This window comes from Manis javanica, chromosome 3, assembly GCF_040802235.1.
Source record: "Manis javanica isolate MJ-LG chromosome 3, MJ_LKY, whole genome shotgun sequence".
In the NCBI taxonomy this organism is placed as follows: domain Eukaryota; kingdom Metazoa; phylum Chordata; class Mammalia; order Pholidota; family Manidae; genus Manis; species Manis javanica.
Genome location: NC_133158.1, coordinates 58,157,192 through 58,181,713, shown reverse-complemented (window position 1 = coordinate 58,181,713; position 24,522 = coordinate 58,157,192). Strand labels below are relative to the sequence as shown.

Genomic DNA, 24,522 nt, shown 5'->3' with positions numbered 1-24,522 from the left:
TTCCCTGGGGAGGAGCCGAGATGTGCCGGGCAGAATGAAGAGGGACCTTGGAGTCCTTCTAAGGTAGCCCCCTCCTATTCAAACAGGAGGACAAAAAAGGGTGAACCTGGCATAGGCAGATCTATAGATCTGGTGACAGAAAATTGATGGAATTGCTGTCCGATGGCTGTTTCTCTGTGAAACTGGGGAGCTACCCTGGACTGAGAGTGGCAGAGGTCTAAGCAGCACGCAGTGCAAAGGGAATCACGAACAGCAGGTGGGGCAGGCAGCCCCAGGTGTTGTTGAGAGGCCGGACAGATCCCCAGCCTGGGGTTTTGCCATGAGGTGCGATGGGAGGGCAGGGTGGCATGAAGGTTCGTGATAATGGTAAGAAGAATCATGGTGTCTCGCAGGAGGGGGCTGAGGGGTCGTGGGAAGGCAGTTGGGGAAGACCGATGGGGAACAGAGCAGAACAGCCGGGAGCCTCAGCAAGGCCTGGGAAGGAGTGGGCAGAAGAGGGCACACACAACCCCATGGCGGCCCTGGAAGGGGGGCAGAGTGCCTCACTGTGCAGCCCCTGGCAAGTCAGCTGCCATCGCAGCCTCGGTTTCCTCTGCACAGTGCTGGTGGGGGCTGTTCTGGTTCGTGAGGGTCTACGCGGAGAGCTGGCATGGGTAGTGCCACCCAGAGCAGAAGGAACAGAGGGCGCAAGAGGCCCTGTTAGGGAACAGGACGTGCCAGAATCACATAGCTGCCCCTTGGCCACATTTGGGAGTGCGGGTGAAGTGTGACGGATGGTCTCCTGACACCAGGAGCCGCGAGGACACGGGGCTGACTAAGCAGCTCTGACAGCAGGCACTTCAGTCTACGTTCAGAAACCAGATGCAGGCTCAGGGGAAGCAGCACGTGGGCTGTGCCCAGGTTGGGGCTTTAAGCCTGTGAGACAGCTTGGGGGTTGCTGGTCCTGAGGTTTTCTCATGGACCCCTTTAATATCCACCAGAAAGCAGTAAATGGTAGAATCCATTCGGGGCTGCTGACACCTGGTTCTCATCTAAATTCATTTGCCTATTTGATGACGGTAGTTGATTAAAAAACAAAAAAACAAGGAAATCTCAGATCCCAGGCTAAGGGTCCATCTCGTTTTTTCCCTGGATTGGTTAACACTCCCTGATGGGCAAAGCTGCCAGGAAGGAATGAGTATTTGCCAAGGTATGCAAGGAGCCTTAGCCCTGAGGATGTTTCAAGGATTACAGTTGGAAGTGGCTATGGCAAACCCCGCACTAGCAGCCAATCTCTTGCCCAGTCGCAAACTGCATTCACATGCCAACAGATCTGAAAAAGTTTAACAGGAGAGAAAACTATGTTTCAGCTTTTGAACCGGAGAATCTCCCCACCCCTCCCTAGCCCACCCATAATCTCACGATTCCTCAGAACTAGTATTCTGTGATTTCATCTGACATACACCAGCTAGATAAACAGAACGCTTGCAGTGGACCATTATCGGCTCCAGTCAACTAGTATGGTTGTTGAGGATCATTTGTGCCCTTACATATCTATTTGGTACATCCAAAATTGGTATCATTTAAGCGGCTCTCTCTTGAGGAAGGCTGTACGCTTGCTAGAGGAATAATAATCCATGGCACAAGTAGAGGCATTTTAAGTCTGAGAAAACCCACAGCCCAAGAGTTAAGTTAGATCACACCCACAGGATGTACTGGGCATGCTGCAGACAAGCATTCTCAGGGCCAGACACAGCCTTATAAGGTGGCCTGACATTTTTTTCAGGGCCCAGGCCACCCTCCAAAAATATCCAGGGACAGAGTGGGAACTGACCTCCTTGAACGTCTCAAAGATTAACAAGCAGACTCTCCATTAAACAGGAGCACTAACACCTGCTTTATGAGCAGCTCTAAAAATCCTCCATTTCCAAGCCAAGCAGCCTGCAGGGTAGGTGCTGGGGAGGGCTCTGCAGCATGAAGAGGATAGATGGAGCCTCGAAGCATGCATCCAAGCTGGTTTCTTTGCTCTAAAAAGTGTTATATCCTGTACCTCTCCAGAACGTACTGTAAGATCTGACGGCCTTTGCTTTATATGGACAATAGAGATCTGTGACTAATTTTTATTAGAGCTTTTTTATGCCTTGTCTGCATCCTTGGGCTGAAGCGGAGTTCCAAACACCTGACTCCCAAGACCCCAATTGCTTGTGAAGTGCTGCCCCCTAGTGGTGCCATCGGCTACAACAACACAGAGGCGGAAATGGAGTTGGGGCTTCAAGCGAGTTCAGCATCTGGAAAGGCATCTGGATTGCATCCACCAAGGTGAAGGACAGATGCGAAAGCGCTGCCGTGGTAATAAGTCTATACTCTGGAAATGTGTGAGTGGAAAACACAATTGTCAAACATAAAAAGATTTATGGAATGGGTATTAGTACTTACGTACACCGCCTCTCACACATTTTATTTTTGCTCATCAAATGAGAGACTTTAAGGGTGAACTGCCTTTCATGGGAAAACAGATTATTTTTGGTAATGAGACCTGCCCTATAACATTAAGGGGTAGCTCTCTAAACCTGAAAAGAAAAAAAAAGACTAAGTAATTTCTCAAGTTTTAAATAAAGTGTTGGTCAAAACCCCCACAGCTCTCTCTTCTAACTCTGGTTATCAGTTGAAGGCAGAGGAATGTTAATAGGTATGGCTATTTTTGGTAGCAGTTGTTTAGAACAGTTTCCTCACCACAAAACTGCATGGCAATGAGCCAGTCTATTTGTAAGCTGGGATTTTTTTTTTTAATAAAGAGGAATTGCAAAGCTAGTCTTCATCCTTGTGAAAGGGAACAGAACAAACACAGCAGTATTTTTGGAATGATGTAACAGTAGGTCTCTTAATTGTGCTGATGGTAACTCCCTCAGGCTAGAGCTCATGTTAACATGGCACATGTAATTGCACAAAATATGACGATGACGAATTAGAAAACCCTGGTTTCCCCTTGCTACTCTAAGATTATAAAGGTTGTATTTTCTGGGTAGCCTCTACTATGTACTTTACTATCTGTTCCTCAGTTTCAGTTGAAATAACTTTCTTTTCATAAATGAGAAGCCCATCTCTGAAACAGATTAGACTCTATGAGGAGAGAGGTGGTTTTAACCAGTGTGCTCATAATATCTAAGCTGTCACCAGACAACATTTAGAAAAAACCTCCCCTTTTGGAATAAAGACTGTATTTTTGGACAACAGTGACGGTTAACTCTAAGGCAGACCTGGAAGACTCAGGTGGTGGGCATGTTACTACTGCTGGAGGCACTGGGTGATACTAAGAGATGACCCAGAAATCACCCACTAGAAAGTGCCCAGCACAAAGAATACATCAGTGTTTTCATTTTGAGGTGAAGAAATTTGGGGTCTAGAATTAGCAGGTCAAAAACAGCCCAGCTGACAGAACCCCATCAGTGTCCCCCCTTCTACCACTTCTTACAGTGAATGACATAAAGCTGTTCCTAGAACTGTTCTGTATTTGGAGGCAGGTTTAGGGGACGGTGCTTGACCATAACTTGTTCTAAATAAAGATGAACTGTGCTAGGCAACAGTATTTCCCCTCTCAACTTGTATGAGAAAAGTTAGATTAAAAAAACATTGTTAAGACAAGGGTCCTCAATCTTTTACCTATTCATTTCTTGGTTATTTACACAAGGAGGGCTTGTCCCTCTGCAGCCAGGCTGGAGAGGGGCTTGGTAAGCTTGAAGACTAACAGTCAGAAATAATGACTTTTGGAAGCCTCTTAATAGGTCTATTTTTCCTGTAAATGCAGAACCATTATGAAAAGCAGAAACAGATTTTAAAAGTATCAAAGAAAAGACCTGGAATTCATGACAGAATTGAAGCTCTTCCATATTCCTACACCACCACATTCAGGCCCATTTAATGTGAAAAACCACTAGACTTACTGGACAGTATTTCAAATCCAGGCAGAGCACACACCAGTTTATTCTGAAATGCAACACAGGTCAGTATATTTGATGTATTCTGTAACTACAACGAATTATTACATTATCAGGTAAAAACAGGTCCCAAATGCATGCATAGAAAGTTTAGCAGTCTTTGAACTCCTTATTTCTAAATATACAAAAAATACATTTAAGTTATATAATTTTAGTGAATCAAAGACTTATAAAATTACAATTTTGGTTTTCACAACATAGAAAAAATACAAAATGACTATATATACGGTTGTACAATTTTACGCAAATTTCAAAGGAGCAGTATGTACTGATTTTGATGTTTTATAATGTTTTATCTGAAACTCAGAATCGAAAATAATTTGCAGGTTGTACCACATCAATGCCAACCTTTCATTATAAATGAATAATAAAAAAAAGAAGAAAAGCAAGTGGAAATGAGGGCAGTATCTTCCCATGGCTCTTTAACTCTGCATCTTCTAAACCCTTCCTGCTGGAAGTAAGCTCCAGAGGAATGTTTTTGTCTGGGAGGAGAGTGCCTTAATCCATCACGAACTCTCCATGGTGCCGTGTTGAGTGAAGGATCCTGACCCCAGCGAACAGAACACAGCAAGGTGCAGACTGGCAGCTTGTGTCTACACAGCACCACTGGGTACCTCAAAGAATTCTCTGCCAGAAGGTGGTCCCTGAAGTGGGGATCTGAAACACCCAATCACGTGGGCAGCCAGGCAGAAGCCGCCTTTGAATGTGCCCTGAAAATGATAAGTCTGACAAAATAGCCACCAAATGCCACCTTACTCATTCACACATTATAAGAGTACGTGACATTTGGCAGGCTTAGATGTTCTCAATTCATAAACGAACACTACCACTTCCGAGAAGAAATTAATTCATGTTAGAGATTAACCAGTTATGGAGAAGGTAACTGATGGACATGGTGGTATCGTCTTACTTACCTGCCATGAGCATTTTAAATGCTGATGGACACACACACACACTTGGGGTTGAGATCCTTTTTGAGAATGGAGTGGGCTGCCGTCTTCTTGCTGCCAAAGTTCAATCTGAAGCAATATCACTGTTACCAACAGGAGGTTTTTCATAAACAGTGACTAATTATAACAGAGAGACCTAAATAAAATCCTTAATCTAGCAATCCTGGAAAACCTACATTTTTCATTCTGTCTGCTATAGACTGTTCCAAAAACAATTAAAAAAAAAATCTTACCCAAATTGAGTAATGAGGCTAATATAACCAAATTGATTCTATTTTACAGTAAAAATACATTTTGGAAAAAGCATGAAAATAATCTTTCCTGTGTATTTTGTTTACGAAGTACAAGAAGAGAGGCTAATCTCAACATATCCAAGGTAGGAGTGCTGACTTTAAGAAGCAGGATTTTAATGTTCAATTCAAAAATCATTTATTACACATCTGCCTGCATTACATTGTAGGCTGCATACTTTCTTCTTACTTTCATCTTAATTTTCAAGCTTGTATGAAAATAAGCATTTACAAAATTAGTTTCCCACTATGACACTCCTCTGATATTAGCAATTATATTAAATGATAACTACTCAGGAAGTTAGACTTTAAAAATTTTAAACATCAACCAATTAAAAAAAAAAAGGAAAAAAGGCTCCTCCAAGAACATTCAATTTAAGATTGAATGCACATCTAAACTTGGGCTTCCTGCTTCCACCCAACCCTTTCTTGAGGGGGCTTACATGCACAGTCGAGCAATTAAATGGTATGAAGACATGATGTTAATTAGACAATGTCCATATGACCAAAGCGTTTCTTTGCTGCTCCACCATGTGGAGATGTTGCTTTTAGCTCATGATGGCCCAAACCGGAACATTTCACTGCCTCTGGTCTTACAGTGTGGTGGGAGTTACATAGGACCACATTTAGGAAAAGTATCCAAACAGAAGAGTTGAATGAAATTTGTAAGTAAAACAGTAAAGGTGTACGAACCGATTCCTGAATGTTCCTCTTGATTACATTTCTAATCTTCCATGTGCTTTCAGTAACAGATTCTCTCTACTCCTGTGTGCCTAGACTGGCATCAGGTCCATACAGGAAAATAGCCACTGGCAAATACTCAGAGCTGTTCTGAGAATGGTCCTGTGAATGGTACTGGTCATTTACTAGGAACCGGGCTTTCCCTTTCTGAGAAGAGACATTTTGTTAAAAGATGACTGAGGTTGAGCCCCAATAATGTAATTCTCTGCAAGGTATACATACTTATTAAATCAAGCACAGTTTCTTAATGGCAGGCAGTAAGGACTCAAGTGAAGACAGACAAAATGATTTCTAGTTGTTTCTGATTATGAGCACTACCCCAAAGCTTCACAGACAGATACACCGCATAATTCATTCACTAGATATGAGGGGTTAGGTCCCAGCCGTAACTTCAGAGCATTCCAGAGAACAAAGTTTGCCACTTCGAAAATACAAGTAGCTTCCAGCATGCAGTCAAGCACATTGAAAGGAAATGCTAAACATACTGCAGACTGAAACATAACTCTACTGCAAGCTGGGCATTCAGCTGGCACAGCTTCATTACTCAGACTGTAACTCTCAAATACTTAGTGTTACAGATCTTTACTTGTCAGATACACGAAGGAAACAGGAGGATATAAAATGCCAAATCCCTTTCTAGTGCCATCATAAATATTGAGAATTTCCAGTTGAAAGAGCATGCTGAAATGGACCGGTCAGGATATTTTATGTAACATTCTTTTAAAAATAAAATCCCAGGCCCATGTGATACTGGATTTTGGGTTTTGTTTTATTTTTTTAATGTTTTAAAAATAGTTCTTAACTTATTTTCTATGAAACATACTGGGAACTCAAAAAGTCTGCAGCATTTTTTGTCTTTGAAAAGTTTGTTTTTTTCAGGGGAACAGGGGTGCAGGAAGCAGGAACTATTCAAATTTCTTGTGTTCTTCTATATGAGAAAGGATCTTTCTTCTCTGGTGTATCATGTGGAAGTACAACTGGGGAAAAACTGGAAAGAAAAGAAAGAACTGGTTAAGGAGCTCATTTTTACTCGCATGTGTAAAAGCACGTAGGCTTGAGGTCCCTCTCACAACTTTCTCATCCAGCAACCAAGGAAGATAACAGTGTGGAGGTGGGGACAGGGAAGAGAACAGACAGACTTCTCTTTTCCTGCTTGAGCTGGAGGGATAGGGATAGGGCAGTACAGACTGGAATGAAAGATACCACTGTCACTATCATTACCAATCAGATGCCAGAGCTGCCAAATAATACTCTTTATACTCTCTCATTATCTTCAAATGTATTCTCTGATTTCACAGCAACTAGGTGAAGAATTCTAGTGACGGAGTTATTATTCCTGCTCACAGAGGCACCCAAGCCTCAGAGAGGGTAGGAGGCCCTTTGCCTAGGGTTGTACAGCAAATCACTGGCAGAATCAGGAGCAGGCTTTAGACTCCTGCCTCTTCGTCTAGCTCCCTGCATCTGCTCTGTCACCAGAAGGATCTCCCAAAAGTATTTGCCAAGACAGGCTATTTGCTACATGCAGAGATGGAGGAGAAGGGGTGCTTGCGACATGTGATCTGAGAACAACCAAGCCAGGTCTGAGTGTGGGAGAGTAACCACTGCAGAGTCTGTCCTTGGTCATTTCAATAGATTACCTTAAAACATACTGATATTCTCAAATGATCAAGTGGTGCCACCTCCCTAGGGAGTTTTTGGAAATGGCGGGGAGTACTTGGGGTGGGGAGTTACTGGCATTTACTTAGCACATGGGGCAGGAATGCTAAATCTTGCAATGCATGACAGTCACCCACAACTAAGACCTGCCCCATCCCAAAGGCTTCAGGGTCCCTGCTGGGAAATGCCAGTTTAAGCTACTTGGGCTCCGTAAGATTCCTATAAACTAGGGGTTCAACAACTATGTAAAAAAAAATCCAGTGAGATGATCCTGAGGGTACCGTATCTTTCCCTCCCTCCCGTTTCCTACAGTTCCAATCATATTTTTTAGACAGCAACCTGTATTTTGGGGGAGGTAATTTCTGCTATTGCCAACTCTCCCCTGATAGTTTCTTCTTTTAAATGGGTTCCAAGTTGGCCAAATTTCAAATGATCCTCTCAAAGTACTCCGAGACATTGGTGGGTGTGTCACACAGCTCTGATAAACTGCAGAGGAGGCCCAGCACAGATCAGGGCTGCCATCCACTACACTCACTATTTGTAGGCAGGAAGTTATTCAGATAAGACCCAGCTTGTGCATATAATTCAACAGTGAGAGAACTATTTTGGTAGGAAAGCCAGAAAATTTGACAAGCTCTATAATCTAAAAAGTGGAAGTAAAGATATAATTAAACCATAGTGAATGCTAATTGCCACCATTTAAAAATGTGGAACCAGTTATATTTCTATAGATACATTTTAGTAAAGGAAACGTTCATGGCAAAATCTGCTAAGGATTTTCCCACTAGTTCTTTTGTGGTTGCACTGCCCCATACTGCACGGCTGAGGAAGGACAATCACCTCACAGCCATGCATCAGATTCATTTTTTTACATCTTCCAGAGGTTTCTCAGTGTCCAAGAGAAATGGAATGTATGTGGGGGAGGCCAAGAGAACAGAGGCATTTGGGCTGGAGGTTGTCTACAACTCTAGTAGTTACTTATTGGTGACTAGGACTTGGGTGACACCGTCTCCATCTGAATTACTACATCTGTAGACTGAGCCCAACTGTAAAGACTGAAACAACGCATGGCTACTGTGTTGGACTATGGTGAAGAAAAACCCTAAGGAAACCTCAATCTGATAATTAAGCTATTTCGAATTCTACTTTCTCCTCTGCCAGGTCAGTACACACAGAAAGGACATGGCTGCTGTGCATGTGTGTGTGAGTGTGTGTGTGTGTGTCTGTGTGTTGGGGTTTGGGGCACTGGAGGTGCCATTGGGCTCGCTTCCTGTAAGTAGGTGGGTTCTCTTCATCTCTAGGAATGGAAGACTTGGAGACACAAAGCAACTGGAAATGCTCTGCCTGGGGCAAGTTTCTTCCGTTTTCTCTAAAACCCAGAGATGTGGTTATGGTTACGGCAATCACAGCTTCTTGGTGTCCTCATCCTATATTGAACTTTCTAATTTCTTGGCCTCTCTTTACCCTCACCTGATAACCAGCTTTTGCCACCTGGGGGTGAGGGTGGTAATGTGAACAGGGCTCAGACAGGTACTGAGTCCTGCCGGTACTGTACATACTGTAGCTGCAGCAGAGCAGGACAGGAGTGCTTGGCAAGGGACTCCAAAACACCCCAACAGAGAGCACTTCTGGGGCCACGACTCCATGGACCACAATTTGGGGTGCATGTGCAACAGTGCAAAAATAGGTCAGGACAATAACGAAAGGGGTCATTTTATATAATACACATATATCATCAACTTCCCACTAAAGATGATTAAAAGAACTTAAGTTGTAGAAAGAAAACCAAATTTGGTAAAGAAGGCTGGAGGTCAACAGCAACCTCTCCTAACTCTGCATTTTCCTCTTATAAATATAAAGTTTTGGAAAGTTGGAAATGTGCAGTTGGTTGGAATGAACTGTACAAACTGGTCCCGATGTTAACAACCTAAACTACCGAAAACACCCAGGGCCACGGGCTCAGGCCAGGAGCAGAGTGAGTAGCAGCAGACACAAATGATTTGTAGCGGGAGATCCGGCCTAGGCTGCCATGGTGAGCCTCAGTGGGAAGGCAGGGATTTGGAGGGAATCTTTTAATCTTTATTTGAGATCTACCCTTTCTCTTGATCTACAAGAGCTAAGTTGCTTTACAAAAGAAATAACATAAACTTTACAAACCAAGTGCTTACCAAAAAGAGGCTGAGCATGTGAGAAGGGGTGAGGAGCTGAGGTGAAGAAGGCAGATTTCTGCTGAAAAGTGAGTCCTGCCCTACTCTGCAAAAGACAGCTGGCCCTAAGGTCTGTGTTTTCTCTCTTCTCTCTCTCTTTCTTAAGGCTGAGAAGGAAAATCCCACAGAACTGGGTTTGTTTTTCTTAGGAATCCTATCAGGGAGGGCAGGTACTCGATGGACAACAACACAAGAAAACCAGGAGGTGCAGACGGACTCAGGTTGTCCTGAAGAGTTGTTCTGGAACAAAGCCCCTCCTTCTACAGGCTGGAAATCTTACAGCAACTCTGAGTTAGTGGCCCCAGATTTCTGTCAATGTGGCAGCATCTTGTTATTGGTTTGATTTCACGATACCCTCCCTGCCCTTCTCCCAGGTTTTTCAGTGCAGCATCTGTATCCTATTCATCCAAGAATTTATGCTGAATTTAAATAAATACTATGGTGCCCACTGGGATATGTGTTACTCTGAGTGTAGCAAAACTGTAACTAGGAATTGCTGCCCTAGAGACAGGAAAATGAGTCTCTAAGGGAAATTAGAAAGGTGAAAAAGCATCAAGTTCATTTTTATGACTTCAATTTTTAGATTCTTCCATATTTATCTTTTGTTTGAAAATCAACTACCGTTTACATTTGAAAAGAGATGGCCTTTTCAGCCATCATGGTTCCAGGACCAGAAAGGAGGTCTTGATAACTAACAAAGAGTGGGAGATGAATCATGATGCAGAATTGCAATCTAAGAATTTCTCCAAGATAAACGTTCACATGAAATCTGGATGTAGTTTTTTTCTCACAATGCATGAAATGCAATTTTCCACAGAAGGACACAAACATGTTGTTTACGACTGTCAGGATGATTCATTCAATTCATGCTGTGGGCTGATGAAAAAGCCAGCCCTCCTGTCTGAATTAACCTGAGGTTCAGGGGAGAATACAGTGACTTAGAGGCTAAAAGAAGATTCAGAGTGACAAAGCCTACAGAAATAGCTAAATGAGAAGAAACATTAACTGTATATATTCTTGGGTAAACAAGATCCTTTCGGATATGTGGAAATCAATCAGGATTTCAAGTGAATATCAGAATTTGAGAAAAGGACTAAACAATTCTTTCTCAGCAAACAGGGCTCACTTCGCAGAAGCCTTGAACGTGGCCATTGCTCTGTTACCAAGTATGCAGACAGACATATTTGATTATCTATATATTTAAACCTTTAGCAGTACTATTAGAGTAACTGGAACTCATTCGGAAGAGAACATTATGTCCTGTTCAGATGATTCTAGTGCTTATTTCCAAGCAAATGATACAGAAAAAAATAATCTATTCTTATTTTGTTATTTGTTTCTAGTTAACTACTGATTGTTTAAAAATGAAGTAACTATGTATTTTGATGTAGTAAAAGTGCGAAAATCTCTTTACAATGACTCTCAAACACTATAACCAGCAGTCTCAAGACAAAAAAAAAAATCAAGGTAAGGTCTTTAACGGTTTTTCTTGTTTTTGACTCGATATCCCCTCCAGTAGATAGTTGACCTATCCTGGTATTCACTGTTTCAAACCCACACACTGAGAAGGGCTGCATTTTGGCAGCTGTATTGAAAAGGGTTCATCTTTATTCAATTACCACCAGAGAATATTCCCTCTGACAGTTAGCATTCAATAAAAACCAAAGTGTTCCCAATAAATTAGATTTACATTTTCCTGGATATGGCATAAGAACAACCGAAGGCATTCAACTCTAGTTATTGTAGGCCAACTTTTAAAACATGAATAAATATATGCGTAATTGTTTACTTACTTGGAATGTAGGAGATCATTATCAGAATTAGGAATGCATAATAGTCAAAGGAGAAATTGTATTTGTTAGGTAAACTGATGGAGTACAGGCCAGCCTGTCTGACAAAGGGCAAAGCGGCATATATTGTGAGCAGCTCCCCTGAGACTCCCATCGGGTACAGTACAATGAAAAGTGTGTACCTAAAACAAAACAAAATATCGTTACAGAGGCTTGAAGCCAGCTTTAGTAGAAAGATGCACTTCCATCCTTCTAATCAGTACAGGTCTTTTAGAAAACTATTCTTAATACATTTTCCTGTTTACCCACTGTGTAAATTCAGGATTTGTAAGCCAGATTTTGAATAGGGAGTAGAGCAGTATGTTTCTGAATGTTCTAAAATAAATGAACTGTGTTCGGCCAGTCTCAAAAATTGACCTGACTAAATAAACAACTCCCTGAAATAACTAAGGTGATAACAAATACTGGTAAAGTAGGGGCACTGAGTCATGGTTTATAAAAAGGGTCCTGCCCTGTAGGGTGGGAGTGGGGTAGGGGCGTTTTTCAGGGAAGCCAGGAGAGGTGTTGGAACATGTATGTAGAAATTTCTAAAACATAACACCACATCTTGTCTGTGAACTGAAAAAACCAGCACATCCAATGTGTGTACACTGCCACAATGATTCCAATGTCTGAATGTGCTACTGGGAAAGTGAAATACATGCTAATTTAAAAACATTAAAAATTCATAACAGCTTTTGGTCAGTAATTTTTTAATTTAAAAAAAACTATAATTACTATCACTTTGGAGAATCCACACAATTTTTTTTTTTTTTCACTTTAAGAAGGAGTTCTTCATGACTCAAAAAATCAGAGAGAGGGTCATCCTCTGGAGCTAAATGGAAGTCATTTCAAGGTTACGCACTGCTAAAGAAATCTTCAGCTCAGACTTAAAAAAAGCCTTTGGCTGTTGATGACCGACAGTGAGCACTGGGAGCCACACTTCTAGGTAAGGAATTGTGTTGACAAGTGTGTGATGATGGAAGATAGATGTGTTCCCCACTTCCAACATCAACCATGCTGAGGATGATGGTGGAAAAGGAAGAATCTTCCATAGGTAATGGAAACTGAATGACAGAAGAACCCTTCTCCTATAGTAAAATCAGGGCTTGGTCAATCAACTTTCCCTGTAACCAGGGCAGACAGCTTTCACAATGCCGGCCCAGGTTGGTTAGTAACTGCTATATTTTTCTCATTCTTCCCTTTCCCTAATAAAAATGTGTATTGGGGAAAAAAAAGAAAAGAAAGAAGAATGCATATTTGAAATGCTGGAAACAATTGGCTTATGTCTCTAATTTAATCAACAAACTCATAAACTGTCTGGGAACCACTGTTTTCCTTCTGTGAAATGAGGCACATAGACCCCCAGGACGGTTTTGACTCTTCTGCTTTGTCCTTCATCCCATAGTCTTTTCCAACTCAGAAAACTGCTCGCAACTGTCTCATGGATTAGTTAGATGGACAGATGAACTGTCAGCCTTTTACCCAATTCACAATCAGTGTTACTGGGAAAAGTACTGAAAGCAAAATAAAACTGCTAACAAGCTAAAACTACCATGTAACGTTTGGTATTAACTGAAAATTTAAGAGCCATAGTTTGTTGACAAAATTGAGACTGGGAGAACTGGACTTGGTCCAAAGAACATCATAATGACAGAAGTTCATCAGAAAACTTTGTCATGGACAAAAAAGGGGTATTACATCAAATCTCGAATAATGTAACTGAAATAACTGAGCCAATAAAAATAACTTAAGAATAAAAATTTTATTAAGTGTTTCTATTAATCAAAGTTAAGTAGAAATCCTTATCCTGATGAAATCCAAGACCAGATTTCCACCTAACCCCTCTCTCATATGATTTTATTTTTAAGAACTTAGAGGCAATATTAAGGCAGTAAAGGGCAAATGCAGTGATGGGTCATGTCAAAAGTTAGTTTTCATTCCATGTACTTCTTTACCTGGCCCATTTGATGAGGTAAGGCAGATGGTTCAATAGACTGAATGTGTAAAAGGAGTAACGGATAATTTCCGTGACTGTCCAGGCAATAACAAACAGGAGGACACTGTCTTCACTTTGTACCTGAGAGAAAGGAAAATAAAACCAAAAGCAAACACACAGAATATTTTAACAAAGGAGCACCCACAGCGGACAGCACCAGACTCCCATCCCCTGTAAGTGTACACGGCACCTGTCTCCATCCTGGCAGCCATGGCACAGCCCGGTTTGCCACATAAGCAACGTGTGCCTTTTGACAATTTTGTAGAGCCCAGAAATTAGGCACAAGTGAGAAGGAACTCAGCCTATGAAGGAGTAAGAAAGGCAGGGACAGGGATTTCTAGAAGCTACAACCCACAGGAAGAAATAAACACAGTGAGTGCCTTTCTGCATGTTTGTTCGCTACCCTGCTGCTGAGAATGTGAACTAATGTTGGTGGCAGCCAAAGGTACTTAGGTAAGAGGGCAGAAGGGAAAAATAGCGGAAGGGGACCCATTAACAAGATTTTCATTTTATTTGCATGACAACTAAGAATCTAAGGAAATTTCTAAGAAGGGGAACATAATGATTAAAATGAAACTGAAGATGAGGCCAATTCAACGGGGTAGGATGAATTCAAGCGAGGGAAGAGCTGGAAACCATTTACAAGGTAGGGCCCATTTATTCTCTCTCACTGGTGACTTCTTCCCTGGGATTAGGCCTGGCTTAAATCTAGGATTATAGAAGCCTCCATGCTGATCACAGGAGATGGCTAAAGCCAGAAGAGCTTTGGAATTTCCAGCCTCCTCTGAAGTTGTTTTTCATGCTGAAAAAACAATAAACTTGAAGAGACCCTTAGGTTTTTTTTGGGAGTTGTTCTTACTAGATGCCTTCCACTAAAATCTTACCTGAAAATGAACTATTATTGTCTTAACTTTCAGCATTTCCCCCCATCCCACATGAGCTAGGTTTATAATGACCCTCTGTGCTCGAAAACCAATAATAAGAAACAACCTTGAACCCACCCCCAAATCATTTATATTTTCTTGCATACAAAAAAGGGAGTTATCTTTAGATGTAAGAATTTCCACTGAGTAAACTGAACAGACCTTAGTTGCAAGATGGATCTTCTCTGTTTCATTCCTAACACCTAATACAGGCAAAGGTATGGCATTCTAACCTTAACTTTAGCTTCTTTGCATTTGCAATGTTAATAGTCTTTAGCGCTTACATTCCTGCTCAGAGAGTGTACATGGGGCAATCCACCTACACAGTAAAATAAGTAGTCATTTACATACCTATTAACTAAATTGCTCTGACAAAGAATTTCATAAATGCATAGTTACTGTTCTCTAAAAATAATATGAATTTTATACTGTCAAGAGCAAGGGTACTTTTGTTTTCCTGGTGCTTATATTAAGTGAAGGAAAATAAAAGCTAAACACCTCTGAAGCTTTTCATGTTTCATTTTTCAGTTTGCAAATCCTTGCTTAAAACCCATCTCTTCTAGAATACAATTTCAGAGCACACTTTGCTTTTTGATGTATTTTGTGACCCTCCTCTTCTTAAGGAGATATGTTTTTACAGCCATGGGCTGAAGCCTTGCTTAAAAGATCTCTGGGTTACAATAGGAAGTTCTTCCAATATTTTGCATTGTAATAGTCTTGAAAGCAGAGAATGTGTTCTGTTCATTTTTCAACTTCCAAAAGCACTTTGTGCTTTTCACAAGCAGTAGCTCAATAAATATTTGTGGAGCAAATGAATTCAGTCCTAATCAGGTCACTCCAAGAATACATTGCCTGCTTTTTGATACCTGATGTTAATTTCTGTGTAGTCTTAGTGGCCTTCAAAAAGACAGGTAAAAAAAAGGAAAGAAAAACACAAAACACCCCCCCCGCCCACCACCAAACCTACTTGATCCAGCCTAGAGGTTACTTGATTTAAACTCCTTCCCCAATGCAAGTTAGTCGTGAACCCAAAAAAAATCTATGATAAACTCAGACTGAAGCTGAATGTGAAAGCAGTCTGCTCCCAGCGTCCATCTGTGAAGACCATGTCATAATTTCAAAAAGACTGATAGGGGAAATGATCGTTTTGTACAAATTATATCTTCAGATCAACAGGAAGTACAACACTTACCAAGAACAGGCTTGGGTGAAGTCAGAGATAAAGTTTATCTGATTTATAGATAATTATTCAATGACATAAAAACAGGAGCAGAGTGTGATGAGTTAGAACTAGTAAGATCAATGAGACTCAGACAGGTGTTTATACACCCATGTTCACAGCAGCATCATTCACAACAGCCAAAAGGGTAGAAGCAACACAAATGTCCATTAACACTTCCAATAAATAAAATGTATATACTTAAAATATATTCAGTTTTAAAAAGGGAAGGAACCTCTTGTCACATGCAACATGGCTGAACCCTGAACACAACTTGCTATGTGAAAGAAGTTGTTCACAAAAGGACAATTACTATGTGTGTGGAGAAAGTGAAGGTTCCTGTGGCCAGGATTCTCCCTGGCCCTGGTCGGCTAGCTCACTACACACATGTGGGCAATACGTTGCTACTGACTATATAAAGATACCGTAGCATGACTGCATGGCTGCAGGAGCGGTGTGTGGATACAATTGTAATATTTCCGGAATATCTTGTCTGGCTTTAGTATATCTGCATATCAATAGGAATTCAGAGGTGGAAAGAAGTTCTTCTCCGTATCAATGGGTAATGACCTGGGCAAAGGACGGCTTATCTGGACCTGAGAGGTGAGGGGGAGTGTTAGTTTTGCTACTGCCGGAGCAGGAGAGAAAAACGGCCCCGGACTGCAGTCTGTAAGCAATAAACGGATTTTAAAGTTTATTTCTCCCTTTGACTGATTTCGGTTTTTAGAGGTGTTTTGCCCCGGGATTTCTTCTCCCCAGACTTACAGGTGGCAGTGTTGAGGACAGAGACTGAGACAGCTGCGGGGGCAGAGAGGCCCAGAGGCAGAGCTCGGCTTGCTAAATGCAGACTCGCTCTGAGTGGATGGGATTCTAGTGACTGACCTGCCACCATGGGAATAAAGTTGGGTATAAACCCTTTTCACCCCAAGCACGTTCATTGTTATTCCTCGGTCTCACTGAATCCATAGTGAACTTGCCCGAGGCTGAAACCCATTGGCAAGACAGTATGTCCCACTCATGTGACACCCAGAGCAGTCAGATCCAGAGAGACCAGATGTAGGAATGGAGTGGAGGTCGGACGACATAGCAAATAATTGTTTGATGGGTACAGAGTTTCAGTTTGGGAAAATGAGACATTGGAGATAGATAGTGGTGACAGATGCACAACAATGGGATTGTCTTACTGCAAGTGAACCACTTAACAATGGTTAAAGTAGCAAATTTTATGTTAGGTATAATTTACTACAATTTTTAAAAAGCCAATAAGATTAAATGTAATAGGGTAACTGTGAAGTCACACATGATTTAGCAAAAACAAAATGACTCCAGTTCTGAAGAGAGAAGGACCAGCTTATAAATCCAAGAGACTGGGAGGTTTTGGTGAACTACAAGCTTCATTTGCGCCGATGTGCGGCAGGTGCAGGTGGCTGCCCTTACCAGCCCCGCAACCCGTCAACCAACCAGCGCCTAGGGATCAGAGTCAGTTACAAGAGCTCCTCCCCTGGCAGAGCTTACCTTGGCAAAGGAGAGGGTTAACTGTTCAAAATACGTAAAAAGGTACCATGTGCAAGAGGCATACAGACATGAGACCAATTGGAAAAATTAACTGAGAGCAAAATGCCTGGTTTGAAATATGAAAAACTGTGTAACAAACCAACTGATTAATAAAACGGGCTGCCTTATAAAGTATGCTCCCAGGCCCAGACATACCCAAATGGAGATTGCTCAGGAGAAAGTCCTATGAAGGGGAGAGGGCTGACCTGGGTGGTAGCTGGTAAGGGCTCCCAGCTGCTGTCCTTTGGAAAGGTGTGTACACTTCACCTTCCTATCAAGGGCCAGTGACTGAGAAAAAGAATCAACTGATAGCAGCACTGAAGGTAAAAAGAAAAAAAAAAAAAAGCCAGTTTAGCTTTGGAGGGCTTAAGGGGCAAAGAACTAGGATTATAAAGAGTTCTGCCTGGCTGCTTTTCGATTTACGAACTCTATAGAAATATATAATTTTACAAGTTATGAAGGGTAAGACGTTTACTGAGTCCACACAAAGATTTGCAGACAAATGTTTTCATAGCAGCATTGCTCATAAAAGCTGAAAAGTAAAAACAACCAAAATGTCCAGCAGCTGGGTAACGGATACACACAATGCGACAGACATCCGCACAACGGAATACCCATCAGCAAGAGAGGAAAGGAAGACCCAGGCCTGGTAGAACACAGATGAGCTTCAAAAACATGCTGAGTGAAAGAAGCCAGATGCAAACGGCCACCCATGTATGATTTCATTATGAAATGTCCAGAAAGGGTGACTCTAGAGACAGAAAGTAGATTAATGGCTGCTAGGGGTGAGGAGTGAGAATGGAAATTAAGTTTTAAAGGGCATGAGGGATCACAGTGCAGTGATGGAAATGTTCTAAAACTGGATTATGGTGATGGTTGCACAACTTGGTAAATTTACTAAAAAGTACTGGATTGCACACTTAAAATGGGTGAATTTTATGGTATATAAAAGTCATTTTTTAAAAAAGAGTATGATGTTTAAATGTATATTACTGCCTTTTAACAGAAAGGGGGGCATTTAGGACAAAAAGGGAGAAGGGAGATAGGGGGATTTATCAAGGTTTACAAAGGAAAAGAGGGAGACCAAGGTTTGGCTGCCAAAAATATCTTTGATGCCATGCTGCCAAGTTGCATATTCATGATCATGCACAAATGGGGGAGGGGCCGGTGGGCAGCCGGGCCCAGCAGGAAGTCTTCTGTCTGGGACAGTGAGCTGTGTATGTTGGACCCTCCTCGCTGCAGATGGCAGGTTTCTGCCCCCTGCTCCACAGCAAAGGAGGAGGGGCTGGGTGTGGGTGGCTTGTGTAATTTAGCCAAGGGTGTTTACACAGAAATTCAAGCTGGAGAAACAAATGGGTGCAAGAGAAAAACCTTGACACACAAAAAGCATCATATGTTTGACTTTAAAAGGCTCAAGGAATATCAGTAAATGAAAAGCTGTCATTTTTATTACATTCTAAGAAAAACAGATGGTGCCACGTAAGAAAATCACTATTGTAGAACCCTATTCATCCTAACACTTTGGAACTTGCTGCTTACCACTCTGGTTATTTCAAAGAAATCCCCTGATGATGTTCTATTATGGTTAAGTGTTCTTTCCTCTTCTTAATACCCTTTTCATTTGTGAAGAGAAGAGATTTTGGTAAAATCTAAGAGGCAAGGACCAGTCTGTTCTTGACAAACTGAAGAGAATGTTTATCTTTTCTGCTCGGGCTGCCATAATAAAATACTGTACACTAGGTGGCTTAAATAACAGCAATGTATTTTCTCACAGTTCTAGAGACCAGAGGTCTGAGGTCAAGGTGCCAGCTCGTTTGGCTTCTGGTGAGAGCTCCTCCTGACCTGTTCTCACAGGGCGGGGAGATGGAGCGGGAAAGCTCTCTGGTCTCGTCTCCTAAGGGCACTCATCCCATGGGGAGGGCCCACCCTGATGACCTCACTGAAACCTAATTACCTCCCGAAGGCCCATCTCCAAATACCATCACACTGGGGGTTAAGGCTTCAGCACAGGAATTGGGAGGTGGGAGGAGAGGGGGAGGGTGACATAATTCAGTCCATCAGCAACATTCCAGAGCAACTGTTGGCAAACTTTTCTGTGAAGGACTCCATGGCAAATACTGTAGGCCTTGTGCCACGCTGGCTTTTGTTGTGTATTCACCTATGTTGTTTTTTATACCCTTTAAAAATGTAAAGGCTATTACGAACTGTAGGCTAGATTTGGTGGTCCTCAGGTCAACCCCCTGTTCTAGATCCACTGACACCCACACCCACTACCAACTTTCCTTTCCTATGACCTGTGTGCCACTAAATATGTCACTCTTCAGGATTCCCTTGACAGACTGTGTGTTTGTGTCAGAAGAGGGGAACAATACATTTATAACACTATGGAAAAAGGAAATACTCTTGTAAGAACACATACAAGCATGTTTTTCATGTCATATCATCTCAAAATCTTAGTAGTTTTTTTTAAATGTGTGTGGTAGAATATACATAACAAAATTTACTATTTCAGGCATTTTAAAGTGCATAATTCATGGCATTAAGTATATTCACCACATTGTGCAACGATCACTACCACCCAACTCCAGGGTTTTTTGTCATCCAGACCAACTATTACCAGTGAGTAACAGCCCTACTTTTCCTTCCCTGTCTCTAAGAATTTATTTGCTTTAGGCACTTCAATTAAGTGGAATCACACAATATGTGTCCTTCCATGTCCGGCTATTTCATTTTACTGCTGTTTTCCATTATTAAAAAGTTTGGTGATTCCTCAAAAAGCTAAATATGGAATTACCACATGATCCAGGATTTCCACTCCTAGCTAGACACCAAAAAGAATTGAAAACAGGTACTCAATTTGCGTAATGCTTTCAGAGTTCATCCACATTATAGCATGTATCAGAACTTCCTTCCTTATGAATGTTGTATAATACTCCATTGTTTGTATACACCACATTTTGTTTATTGACTCAACTGTTAATGGACATTAAGATTGTTTCCCCTTTTCGGCTATTGTGAATAATGCTGCTAATGATTATGGGCATAGAAATATTTGAGTACCTGAGTCGGCACAGCAGCTCTAAGGACAGGATGGCGAGGGGCCTGGGAACCACTGCAGATGTGGGACAAGGAGAGATGGGGGGTTCTGGGAGGCTATACTCAGGTATGAGCCAGAGGCCTGGCACCTGAGGACAGGGAGGTGAGGGAGAGGCCACATAGGTGATGGGAGGAAGAGATGGCCAGTGGGCTGGGAAATTAGTTACATGGAATAAGTAAGTAAACTGAGCAAATAAGTCAATGTTAAAAAAAAAAAGGGCTTCTTGCTGTTGGACAAGGTATTTACAAACATGTAAAGGAGGATGCTAGGAAGAAACACTGAGGTGTTACTCCGTAATTGGAGGAACTGGTATGAACTAATGATTATATACACGTACACAGAACTATCTAAGACCTTTTGGATGTACATGTGTATATGTGTATGTATATATGTATGTACATACACATCTACTGAGAAGACCTAGAAACATTAACATCCCAGGAGCAAGAGGCATCTCAACAACCCAGATCTTGGATCCTAAATACCACTGTCCACACTAGAAAGAACCAGGGCTCCTTGGAAAACAATTCATTCCAGGGTAGGACAGGGGAAATAGAAGGTGAGTCTGGAAATTTTTTTTTTGTCAGAAAGTAAAGAAGTATTCAACAAATAATGGAGACAAGTAAAAAGGACAAGGAGAAAGTTTTCCCACTGGTCAAATTACAGGCAGTTTTAATATCAAAGTAAATAACAGATTATAACCCATAGGATTATATAGGAATGGAGTCCAAACTGATACAAATAAAATAAATAAATGCATGAATAAATAAATGGGAGAAAGAGAAAACTATTCCTTACACTCGGATGCCAACTAATACATGTAAAAGACGTAACAGAACCAGAGAATCACCATTTGATATCTACCATAGAAGTGGCTGATACAGGCAGGAGTCATTACCACAAAATACTAATCAATAAAAAGTGGAAAATGGTGACTTGAAAATGGACAAAGCTGGCAAACACCAACAGGAGGTGATCGGAGTCAACATCACCAGGGGTAGGATGGCTAGTCATGGCACTGCCATGTCATGTGGTGCCCAGAGCAAAACGTGGCACCATTGCTATGGTATTCCTGCCAAGAATGCATAGCTTGAACTGGTAGTGTGGGAACCCCGGAAGGATCGAGATTGGGGGTCATCCTACAGAAATTAAGGCCTGTACTCTTTAAACTGTCAAGGATGGGGGACACACAGCAAGACTTGGGAGGCTCTTCCAGACTGATGGGTCTGAAGAGACCTGACAACTAGGTGTTCCATGCATGTGGCAGAAATACCATGTTTCTCCTTTCCTGAGTTTCCTAGTGCTTGCACACTGGAGCATAGAAGCTACTTAGTATAGTATTCCAGAAAGGAAAGGAAAAAAACATTGTTTGGACAATCAGTAAAAGGTCAATGGGGCCTGCAGCTGAGAGGTAGTGTTGGCTTCTGACTGGAGGGTTGTACCCCGGGGATGTATGAAAATATGTGCTTGAGTATTAAAGGGTGACAAGAGGTCAAGTTTAGCTTGGTTTCAAGCTTCGGAAGAAGATGAATGACAATGGGTATATAAATACAGAAGAGCAGTGATGGAACAAGTGCAGTAAAATGCCAACAGTTGGGGAATCTGAGCGAAGGGTATATGGGAGTTTTTTGTGCTTTTTTTGGCAATTTTTCTGTACATCTGAAATTATTTCAAAATAAATTCTAAAAATCACTTAAGTACTACTGAACCACTCTGGGCGCACAATTACAAATACAAATATCATCTGGTGCTATATTGTTTTTGACATGAAGCCTCTGAGTCTGCTGGAAGAGGCAGCCTATACAACCACAAAAGAGACACCAGAACATTTACAACAAAACATGTAAATAAGAACACGAGAGAGGACAACTTGAGAAGAAGTACTGGCATTCCTACTGTCTTGGACTTCAATATCCCGATGGCAGGTCCACGGACTTGCTCTGAAGAGGGGTTAGCTTAGTTAACAGGCAAAATCAAATTTTTAATAAATGCTTTAGATCAGGATAATAATAATAATAATTAAAATAATGCCAACTCCCATTAGCCGAGCTAATTATTCCTTAAGTATGATAAAAGTAATTATGTGTAAATTTTCACCAGTTAACTGTGAAACTATTTTAATAAGCATAAAAACATTCATGTCTAGGTTGAAAGTCAATTGTTATCTCTGTTTTAAACCTCAGGACATAGAAAAGAATTCAAAACAGTTGTACATAAACTTGTCACTAAAAGTTTTTGAAAAGATGAGGTTATATTACAGCTAATTTGTACTGACATTTATTGAGCACTTCCTTAGGGCTAGGCAGTTTTAAGTGCTTTACATGTATTAGTCCATTAGTTGACTGAGTCTCCAAGACCTCCCCTTGCAAGGAAACAACCAGGCCTGGGAGACTGGAACAGTTCCTTAGGAACTGTAACAGACTAGTGCAGCTTCTCACCTGGGGCAGCCAAAGTGTGACTGCGGTCCCTCTGTCCGTCCTGCCTCTGCCTTATTAGTCTGCTGCTTTCTCTTCCTATGCCATCCTGGAAGCCCTGTGAAGGCAGCAGCCAGGATTTTCCTTTTCATGTATTCTAGTGCTTAGGAGCATAGAAGATACTGAATAAATATTTTTTGAGTGAGTAAGAATGAATAAATACATGGTGACCTGTCTGCAGTCTGGGCCTGCATGTTCTCTGACTTGGCTGGAACAGCCTTGGGTTCCAAGCTCTGGAGAGCAGCTCCCAGGGACAAGGAGGCTACAGGGCCGATGTCTGGGGGTGATACCAGCCGAGGGCGTGCACAGGAGAACAGGACAATTTCTGAGGATAGTCTGTCCTTTCCATAATTTTTTAAGCTTTTTGAACAAAAACATAACTCATTTAGTTACTTAAAAGGAATTTCATTCTGGATAAGGAAGAAACTAAAATGTAATATTGAGGTGTTTATTATAAAAAATATTATAAAGAATAAAAAGGATGTTTGGATTAGTGTTAAGTCTTTTCACGTAATTCATATGTAAAGTGTCCTTCCTGACTTAGTATTTATTAAAAATCTATGCTACGGTTACATGGTCAACAAATCAGGAAATACCATTCCTTTTTATGGAAAATATGAGTTACATTAAAAAAATACTAATACACCTTCCCTTTAAAGGAGAGAAAAGGGTACATCTACATAGGGTTTTTTTTTAACCTGCAGTGACACAGGGAACTAGTTAAACATTTCTTTCCATTACAACACAATGACTAAGGGCCATTTTCCAATGCGGACGATGGCCTTGTTAAATATTTGGCCTACCAAAACAACTCTTGGTCAGAAAATTAGCTTTTCTGAACATGCAATGAAAAAAATGTATAAGCATGCAGCCACCAAGGAACACACTGATCGATTCTGCATCTATGGCAGTCCGTCATGCAGGCCTGAAAGCTAAAACACTCCCAGGAGTCCAACTTTAATGCTATTATGTATTCAGCCCATTTCCTGGAAAACAGGAAGGAAGGGTGGTACGTTCCTCAACTAGCCTAGCTAGTTACTACAACTAGCCCCTTCTCCAGTCAGTGCAACTCTGGAATCCACAGACGGCAGACTTCCAGGCTGCATGTCCTCAGGCAAATCACTGAATCTCTGAGCCTCAGCTTCCTTACATGGAAACTGGAGATACTATCTGCCTTTGCATGGTTGGTGTAGAATTGGGGAAACATATCAAGTGCTTAGTAAAGTGCTACCCATTTAATAAATAGCAGTTATCATTCTATGAAAGAAATAATTCCACCAATATTTATTATAAAGTTCCTATTATGTCTGCTAGCATTGCAGTGACTCGGTACAGCCTGGTGGCTGCCTCTTTGGCTTAACTCCCGTGATAATGTTTTGTTCTGTCTGTTGTTTTGTTTTCTGTTGTTTGCTGTTTAAGTGCTGTTTCAGAGATGCCATCTCTCCCTCTACTTGAAGGTTAACATGCTTCTTCCAACTCTGAGATGTCTATGGGTCTTAACTAGCTCCTAGCCTTTCCTAATATTCTTCCTGAATTTTGTTTGACTCTTTGTCCTCCAAAACCATGATAGTAACTGAAAAGTTTTCATGCACCTATTCCCTTCAATCCA

At 41.4% G+C, this 24,522-nt stretch overlaps 1 protein-coding gene across 1 annotated transcript in view; it reads right to left on the bottom strand.

Annotated features, from left to right (window-relative positions):
* Nucleotides 1-3,929: 3,929 nt before the first annotated feature.
* HACD2 (3-hydroxyacyl-CoA dehydratase 2) overlaps nt 3,930-24,522 on the bottom strand; it is a 92,128-nt gene continuing 71,535 nt past the window's right edge. The window contains exons 5-7 of the mRNA XM_037013074.2: nt 13,606-13,727; nt 11,612-11,790; nt 3,930-6,943 (exon numbers count right to left, since the gene is read on the bottom strand). Of these exons, the coding sequence (XP_036868969.1) occupies nt 6,861-6,943; nt 11,612-11,790; nt 13,606-13,727 (384 nt within the window). The 3' untranslated portion in view covers nt 3,930-6,860. The remainder of the gene's footprint in view (nt 6,944-11,611; nt 11,791-13,605; nt 13,728-24,522) is intronic.